The 9,764-nt window shown below is 40.0% G+C and overlaps 1 protein-coding gene across 1 annotated transcript; it reads right to left on the bottom strand.

Annotated features, from left to right (window-relative positions):
• Positions 1 to 257: 257 nt before the first annotated feature.
• LOC139742458 (uncharacterized) lies at positions 258 to 1,448 on the bottom strand. Its single transcript, XM_071652996.1, has one exon. The coding sequence runs from the start codon at positions 1,446 to 1,448 to the stop codon at positions 258 to 260; it is 1,191 nt and encodes a 396-aa protein (XP_071509097.1).
• Between the last annotated feature and the right edge of the window lie 8,316 nt (positions 1,449 to 9,764).

Below are 9,764 nucleotides of genomic sequence, written 5' to 3'. Positions count from 1 at the left end.
TGAGCCGTTGCTCAATCAAAGTCATATTATTACAAGCCTCTAGTTCTCAGAATTATTCATAATGCCCTCGTGAAAGATATATTTCATGGCCAAGCCGGCAGGGAATTTGCATTTTCATGTCTCATTAAAAATAACATTTACAGAAAACATGTTCATAGATGGATGGATTGTAATGTTTTTGTTTTTTTGACATCGGTGTTATGAAGAAAATAAAATGTGGGTTTAGAGAGAATGTGATTCCTTGATATACTTGTACGTCACGCCTCCTTCTCAGCAGGGACCTCTTCCTTCTTCTTGCTTCGACCGAATCGTTTGGCGGCAAGCATGCCTCTCGCCAAGGCAGACAGCTCTCTCGATTCATGGTCCTTGACGATGTCACTCGCCAGTAATTGCTGCAATTTGAGAAATCGGTCGTCAGCCAGTGGGTCGTCGGACTCGTTGACGGCCCCTGATCGAGTTCGGGGATGCCTTTGACGAACTTTGGGCTGTTGAACCTTAGAGAAGCGAAACTTCCTCGTCATCGGTTCGCGAATCTGAATTCTTGGCAGGTTACGGGATAGAACAAAGACTGGAGTGGGACCATAGTATGTGGTCTCCTCAATTTCCTCTTCTTCTATTACACTCACTTTGGACTCCCTACCCGTTTGAGGTGCGTTGGGGTCAGCAGGCTCGGTAGACTGCACATTGGCCCGTTTGGTCGGGCTCTCGTTTCCCGCTGTCTCACCGCTTGTTGTCCATTGGATCTTTTTCCGCAGTGCCTTATCATCGAACATTTCATCGATGTTACCCGACGGCTGGAAGCCCGATCTCTTTGCTTGGGTAATTGGTGGCAATCCCACGAACATCCTAGGTCTCCGCTCATACGGCTCGGGTTCCTTAAGAAAGGAAGTCCCGCCAGGGTTTGTTCCATCTCTAGGGGAGTTTTCTGAGTCCTCAGTCATGTAGGTAATATTAGGTAGAGAACTATTGGCTCCATGCTCCCCACTAGCCTTCCCGTCGTTTGGAGCACTCCTACTAGACTTTCGTCCTGTGATGTCCGCACCTTCCAGGAGCTGCGATTTTGTTGTTTCCCTTGTTGGCGGCACATCCTCAACCAGATCATCTGTGGGCATGACGAGGTTGGTGTTGCTGGAAAACCTCGAGTGTTCTCGGACCCAAGTGTTCTGTCGTTTCTCCATCTTGGCGATAAAGGTCTTCTGCTGGTGTGAAATGAAGATCTCCGCCTTGCGTCGCATCTGCTGGATGTCTGCCAGCTTCATGTCCAGGAGGCGATCCTGGCTGTGGTTATCATTCAGCAGGATCCGCCCCACCCTGCTCTTTCCCGGTAATGTATCCCGCAGAGTCTTACTCTCGGCAGCTCTGGCTCCCTGCCCGGCGAAGATGGTGACGAGGCTACCGGCAAAGCTGGGACGCTCGTCCACGTGCACTGTCTTGGCCTCCGTTCTCATGACACCTCCTTGGTCTGCTCTACAGGCCTGGAAGATATCTCTGTAGAGGGCGCCCTTTGACGACCATCATTTCGTCAGTCCTGCAGGTTACATGGAGAGTCTTGTCGATGGTCCGTTTTGATATTGGAATTGTCTCGTTACACGCCCAAAGTCAAACATCCAACCGGCAATGAGGCTGTGTCAGCATACATGCACGTGTCACAGTCGTCGAAGTAAACACTATCTGTAGTGAAAAGACAACGTGAGAAAAGGGACACGGAAACATAGGTTAATCATTGTTAATATTTTGCTTACCGCGGCATTCAAAAGGCATAGTATATAAAAAAGAATAAGATATATATATATATATATATATATATATATACATATATATATATATATATGTATATTATCACCCCAACTATATTCAAAGAAACAAATTACATAAAAACGCAATTTACACAAAACCGAAAAAAAAACCCGGAAATGCATTCTAGCAGACCAATATAATAAAACTATAACGCTCAATCTCAGTTACGTCAAAGAGGAGCGACTGTTTTCAGTAACGGAACATGAGACAAAGTTTTGGTGATGGGAAAGTAATAATGATCAATGAGGAGAAATGTAATAATATGTATTTCCTTTTTGCTGGACAGTTCATTCCTTGTCAAGCATTCATCATTGACCAGTTATTTCAATGTGTGTTTAAACAGCTTCGGCGTATGCCCCTTCACCCGACACAATATCGACAGACGATCCACTCGACTACACCCAAATGGGCTCACTAGACTCGTGGGCTCACTGGAATCGTATTTTGCATTCCATTCTTGACAATGACGCACGCCCGCAATAGCAGCTATTGACATTTTTCAGAATTTCTGAGCATTTCCTCAATAATAATTAAGGGCGACGTCCTCCTATGAAAACCAAGATTCGGGTGCCGTAGCAATAGGTTGTGCAGTAAACGCCTTTTCCTTTGTTTCGGTGTTAGCATCCTCCATCTCCCCCCCCCCCACTCCTCAAGCTGAAGTCGGTATATTTTTTGAACAGCCAACATGCGACAAATACATCGTATAGTGCTTACCAAAATAATAGTTTTCTCTTATTACTATATAATCATCAGATGATCATTATTGTCTAACTATCAAAATTATGATAATGATTGTGATAATGATACTATAATAATGATATAGTATGCTTGACAACTGCAACAGGCTTGAGGAGGTTTCGATGATATACTAGTATATTTTGTATTTTTCATACTCTAGATATAATGATTTGACCACAAGAGGGTTAAGCCCCATTTTGTACATATTTTCAAGTGAGTCCATCATCAGACAGAAAAAAAAACTAAAACTTTTCTATTGGAGTTATGATCAAAAATATTCCATAGAGATTTTTTCTTGCTGTTTTTTTTTTTTTTTTTTGGTTTTTCATCAGCTTCAATAGCAAATCTTAAATAAACATAAATGGAATTAACTCGTTTTGAGACGAAACTCTTCATCGTTCATTATGATTATGCACACATAGTCGGGACTGACTAATGGTAGTATAAAATAGACACCTATGGATAGGCCTTGTTCCCTGAAATCATGCAACCATCACTTTCTGTGGCTAACTTCCAACTGCGACTGACTTACAAACTTGTATATTCAAATTGTTACAAGACCTTGCCCCGACAACTCTGTCCTCCAGTGTTCAATACAGGTCATTTGGAAATTACACTCTACGAAACTCAAATTATTCAAATTGTGATGTCAAAACTTCATTCAAATTTTATCCAAAACAGTCCATCTTATTCTACACGAAAAAAACTCTCAATAATCTTCCTGTTCATTTAAAAGATATTAGTGACATTAAACGTTTCACGAAAGAGATCATGAAGTTAGCGGAAATCCCTTAATGTGTCAACAGGAGCATTTCATTTTTTTTCATGTTTGTAAATATCTTTGAATGTTTTGCTTACTTTTTCACTGTTTTCTTTACTATTTTGTAACTTGTTTGGTGGATGTTGATAGTTTATTTTGTATCGTTATGATCATTGTATGTTTGCAATTTCACTGTGTGTATATGCTTTGTTACTCGATGTAAAACACCTCCTTGATTGCTAAATAACAGCTATCCAGCTGAAAGTAGGCTTTTAACCCGTGCATAAATGAAATAAACTCAACTCAACAACCAATCACACAAGAACATTATTTTGGTAAAGTATCTGAAGAACCTATAAAGAGTGACATTTTGCAAGGGTATAACCGCATGTTACACACGACATGCTACATTCTTCATGAGTCCTCACGGGTGAGATATAACTACCTTGCTGTTGATAAGAACCACTGTAGTTACCCTCCACCTAGGCTCCGGGACGAAAACTTGTCATTTGATAAACAACCATATAGACCAGTCAGTTTTACAGAAATATCACCCGCGGCAAACATGGACGGAGTTCCTAATGAGCTGGATCCGGGCAATCAAAATGCATTCACCCCTCATTACCGGTGCCATCCACGAGATAAGGTCTTTTTATTGGAGGTTATCACGATCGTTCCAGTCAATCAGTGCACAGGCAAGACTGCTTGGTCGTTGCTAGGGACGCCATGTTTTGTCCCAGCTGCAGACATATCGGCTATAACTCCGCCTGTTCCACTGTTCACTTGAAGGGACCGTAATGGGGCAACGTATGTTGCTTCGCCAGAGATGGTCACCCCCTACTTTTGTGCCGGCGGTGTCAAATGTCATACCCATAGTTTTCCTTCATTATGTACTAGTAACTTCTCATAAACTTGACCCTTGACCCTAAACCCTTGCGTGTTCGCACTGCAGGATGCTTAGTGTGCATGGTGCTTGCATCAAAATATAGCCAGCTATGCGACAGCTTGCTTTCTAGGATGTCTATACCTTGCTTGTTTTAATTTGCGCGTTATGCCAGCCCAAAATTGCCGGCCGAACAGTAAGAACCTCGGCTGTTTAAACACTACTTGAGAGACACCTTAATAACGTTATTGATGCCCCTTAGAGCCCCGGGATAATTTGGAAAACCATTATACGCACAGCTATACCAACAGTGCATTCTTCGAGCGGGAACTCTATTCACAGCCATGGTAACCTTTATTCCCGTGGGGTGATTTCCTTTCAAATGGTTCCCTTTATCCTAGTAATCTCCTTTGCCAAAGATTTATATCGTAAAGCCGTTGTAGTTCATCTGTTATTCGTCCTAAAAGCTACAATGCCTACGAGTTCCAGTCATTGAGAAGGCATGAAATAAAATAGCTCACTCTCCGCACCTTTCCAACGTCATAACGCACACTATGAAACCAGAATACATAAATACGTGTGGCATGATTCTGTAATTACGGCAACAAGTAACGTTGTTACCTTCATAAACTTTAAGTAGAGTGCATAAGTCTACTTTAAGTAGAGTTCAGAAGTCTTTTAACAGCGTACGGATCAGGAAAACAAGATAAGGCACATCATATTATTTTCACCCTTTTTAAAAACTTTTCCAACGAAATCAACTGGAAAAAGAATGTAAGACAAGACATAAGTTGTTGTGAATTCCTGCGAAGTTGTTGGTTGAAACTGTTGTCCAGAGAGCGCGCAAGTTAACAATTTTCTTGACTTCGGGTGTATGTTTGTTTTTAAGCACTGAGCCTAGAAACAATATGTAATTTGAGACCGTTGCTATATGGCTATGAAAATTTCACACACAAAAAAATAGACTGTTGGATGTGATGACAGCTGAATTAAAAACGAATAACTCGAATGGATACAATATGATTTTATGACGAAGATTCGGCACACTTGAGGATGCATGTCACTTCCTCAGATTTTTACAACAAGATCTGAAAGAGAATCCGTTTGCACTAACATTGTTTTTCATGCCTCCTGAAGAGAACATTTTCATTAAATCTCAAGCGAGTCTTTTGTAAAAATTCATGAGAGAAATATGATCTATGGAGTCTGAAAGACATGACAAACAATTTGTTTGGCGAGACGACATTACATGTAGACTATGGTTACCATCACAGTGCGCCAATCGGCTCAATATGTCATTGACGTTTACTCGAAGACATTTCTAAAGAGGCCGTGTTCTCTTTGTATCATCCTTTAATGAACAAGGTCAGAAGGCAGACCAAAAAAACAGGTCGTTCATCGTACATTACACAACGCAGACACGTACTCCAAGCTGTCTATAGTCACTCATGCAGGGTACAGAAATGCGAATGAAAACCTTTATTTCCATTGAACATGATGTCAGAACCACTCTGTCGAAATGTCCATGACACCGTGAGCAATTAAGCTGCCGATGGTAATGACAGCTATTTATATACAGACGGTTGAGTATTCACTAATTTCTTGGTCTAACGCATGTGAACATTAACATTTTATTCTAATGTTTGAGATCCTATAAACAGTGTCAATCTTGACAATGGCAAGCTCGGCAGCATTTTTCTTGTAGAAAATTTCTTGCGATTTTTTTTTTTATCTTTATTTTGGCGGATCATGATTTGAGCTGTATATACATTACTGATCATGAAAATGCGCGGCAATTTTGCCTGAATGTCGTATCATAGAATGGCAATTAAGAGCTATAGTCAAGAATATGTAGCTCCGTGAAGTGAAACTGCTCCTTAAAAACCGACGCGCGTCAACTATCACTAAGAACATTAAGTTATTGTTCGTTAAGATTTGTATTTTTACCATGACGTGAACGTCATGTGAGAAAACTGAAATAAAATTGATGCACAGTGATCAGCGGTAAGATATACGTGATGCAATTTACCATGATTATATTTCTAGTCATGACCCCGATACTCCGTCCCGCGACAACACGGGACAACCTCTTTGGACAGGTATAAAAGCACAGTGGTTGGGCTATTTTGTCTCTTAACAAAAAATAAAAACAACATCATCAACAACAACAACAACAACAACAACAACAAACAGTCACCACCAACAACACAACAACTTACGAATGTATGTGTTGTTTGAAGGTTTTGCATTGTATGATGAATGAGGGAGTAAGGTTTGCGGTAACAACACACCTCTCATCTTTCTATAGACTCTTCTTCTGCCAAGCAACGGTCCTTGTAATGACTATACGTATACATGGTGTTTACTACAAATCTCTCTCCCGCAACTTTTGCACTCTAGAAATATCAGACATCATAATTATCTGTGTCTATTAATAAAGACAGTTTGAGTGATTCAAACGCTGTTGAAGTACGGAGAATATCAAATAAATTGCGTTAGCATTAAAAATGGTTGAGGTGAGGATTCAGCTCTTAACATTTTGCAAAATATTTAAAAACCACTTTATGAAATGTTAAAGAGCATAATACAATTCTATAGAGGAATTCAAAGTTTATTTGATGAAAATCGGCTTTGAAATGGCAGAGATATCCAAAAAACAAAGTAAAACAAAGCCATCCGAATAAAAGGTGGGTCCCATCTTTTATTATGATCGTTTTGTTTTGAATATCTAAGCCATTTCCATACCAATGTTCACCAAATAAACTATGGATTCCTCTCAGAATTATGCTCTTTATAGATTATGTCATAAGAGGTTTCTCATATAATCTAAAAAGAAAAAGAATCCTCATTCAAATCCATGTTGGAAACCTAAAGCCCCATCTCAACTGAAACTGTACCATCGCTTTTAATGTGTTCTTGTGCCGCTGCAGACAAGATTGAGACAATGACATGGTGAGAGCATACTTGACACCATTATTCATATGCAGTTATGCATTACCGGATAAGAAAGATACAGTACATTACGGTAAAGTGGGGTTTTTGATTATTCTGTTCGTGTGAATAAGACAGCTCGATCTGTGCCAATATTGCGCTATAGATCAAGAAAAGATCATGCGCATACCTTTTGCAGTATTATGGGTTTAGTCAAAATGATCTCGATACTCAATGTATAATATCTTAACTGCGGACCAAACAATACGTCCCATCAATTTAAGTTTTCTAAAAGTTCATCATGTAATGTACCTATTTGCCAAAACCACTGGAAACACATCGTAAAATACTGCACATTTCTACCTTAAAAAACAAAACAAAAACAAAAACAAAAACAAACAAACAAACAAAAAACATCCTAAATGATAGTTACAACCGGCGATACTATAGGTTGTGGTTTTTGGCTGTGTAGATGTGTTAGACGATAAAAACAAGTGATTCTGTAAAGTGCACTAGATATCATCAGCATGTCCCCTATTATTTCAAGCATATCATAAATACATTTTACGTTGATATAACCTTGATATGCCATACATTTTCCCTATAACTTTAAAACAAAATATTTAAGGAACCCCAGAGGCAGAGAGCTCATATTTGCTGAAAATGTCATCAACTTAATGAAGTGTAAATAAAAGTATGACATGCCGATATTATATTCTTACTCAACACTCCATCAAATTTATTTCAGTAGACACCGTTGCCACCACTAACACTTAATTGAGCGACTTGTAAATCTTACCTAATCACAACGATCATCCTCTCATCTTGAAGTTGGCAGAGTATTTCTCATTCAGTCCAATCACCTTTATCGGTGGTTTGGAGTTTTTTTCTCCAAGTTCCGTCTATCCCTCAGCTCGCATGAAGTATTCATAGGATGGTCAGGAAGACATCGCCTTAATGCTGTGTAAGATGTCCGTTTTAAGAGAGCTATGCGAGAAGACAGAAATGCTCATTAATATTTCATGGTTTTTCCAAGCCAAGGACTCACGATGTATAGCTCCGTTACGGCGTGGTGAATTCATCGCGCTTTTACGCTCCTGTTCACCTCCTGGTGTCTCTGGGCTTAATCCCTTTCTCGCACTGTACCGAGTGTGTTTGCTAAACAACTACAGCCAAAAGACATACACAGGCGCCTTTTGAAATATACTCTTAACAGACCCCCTCAAGGGCTGTTAGGATTTTGTATCGGTTTTGGTCCGTTTGAGCCGATTTCGCTACCTCCTGACCTGATCCGACGGAGACGTTCAGGCCCCTTCGAGTCCACTTCAGCGGTGGATATCAGATACCCAACAAGTGGGGATTAACGAGTAGACTCTTCCCGAACGAGGCGACCCCCTCATAACCCCATCCTATAAAAGGAAATCGCATAGGCATGTGTTGCCAAGCATCCTCCGTTCCAGGATTTCCATATCAATGAGGGTTGTAGCTGTATCAAACCACCAGGGTAGAACGCCTCGATGAATAGTCAGGCAAAACGGATCAATAGAGGACAAGAATGTAAATCGATTGCGGATGAAAGCGAGGAGGCCCCCAACGACACAAATCTATTTGGCCTCCTGCGGGCTGTGGAACATTCGGTACGATTGTCTGTGGGGAGTGACGGGGCTCCCCGCATACTAGTAATTAGTTTGTTGCACCCCTGAGCTGCACTATAGCTCTGAATGGATCTAACACCAAGATGAACACATGGGATCGAGGCCACTTCTCTAGTGAAAACACGAAAAGCCATCATGCGGCATTGAGTCTTTTGTTCCCCTACCGGCTCATCTCTTGGAACGTGGCAACCGCAGTGGATCTAATCGATCGTTTAATTAAAATGAGTTATCGAGCTCAACTTTGTTAAACGTAACTTTGCTCCTTTCGAACAATTATTGTGTGATATGATTTGCCCCCCTCTCTCTTTCTTTAAAACAAACAATAATAAACATACAAAAAACCTAAATGACCCCCCCCCCCCCACCAAAAAAAAAAAGAAAGAAAAAAAAAAAGAGGAAAGGGTATAACTTAAGAATAATGCTTGGGTTTACGTTCTGTGCCATTGAGTGCCGAAATGAAAGTAATAAACATGTATGACATCATTAGCCAACCGATATGCGTTGATGCTAATATTTGAAGAGTTTGTTTGCAAAAACCGATAAGTCCTTTTTGCCAAATGGAGATATTTGAGATTAAAGGTCAAGAAAAATAAAGAGAATAATAAGAAATTTGTTGCTTCTTTCTACCATAACTTCAAAAATGTACCTTTATATGTAGTGACCAATATATCATTTAAAAGGTATTATTTTGTACTTTATGACAGAGACCGTACTTCAAAATCTTCAAAAATGGACTTATCGGTTTTTGAGAACAAACTCTTCATTTATTGTACACGGCGGTCAAATTTGATTTCATTTGAATTAATTGTGACGAATATTTTGTATTTCATTTCTATTTCATTTGTCCCTCGCTATACAGTTTGAGGAATTCAGTAACTGACCATCTTCTAAAAGGACACAAATGAGTTTTCAAAGCTTGTTTGAGGCCGAAAGTCTCTCGCTTGGCAGCCGTTATGACCTGTAGATTAATCGTGTTGTTATTTCCATGAATTTCTCATCG

The sequence above is a fragment of the Diadema antillarum genome, unplaced genomic scaffold, assembly GCF_040938485.1.
Source record: "Diadema antillarum isolate AM-2024a unplaced genomic scaffold, OU_Dant_1.0 seq00001001_RagTag, whole genome shotgun sequence".
Taxonomy (NCBI): domain Eukaryota; kingdom Metazoa; phylum Echinodermata; class Echinoidea; order Diadematoida; family Diadematidae; genus Diadema; species Diadema antillarum.
This window is presented reverse-complemented; position numbering and strand designations above follow the sequence as displayed.

Excerpts from the sequence above, each read along its gene's own strand:
- LOC139742458 (XM_071652996.1), bottom strand. The coding sequence starts at position 1,448 with ATGAGAACGGAGGCCAAGACAGTGCACGTGGACGAGCGTCCCAGCTTT.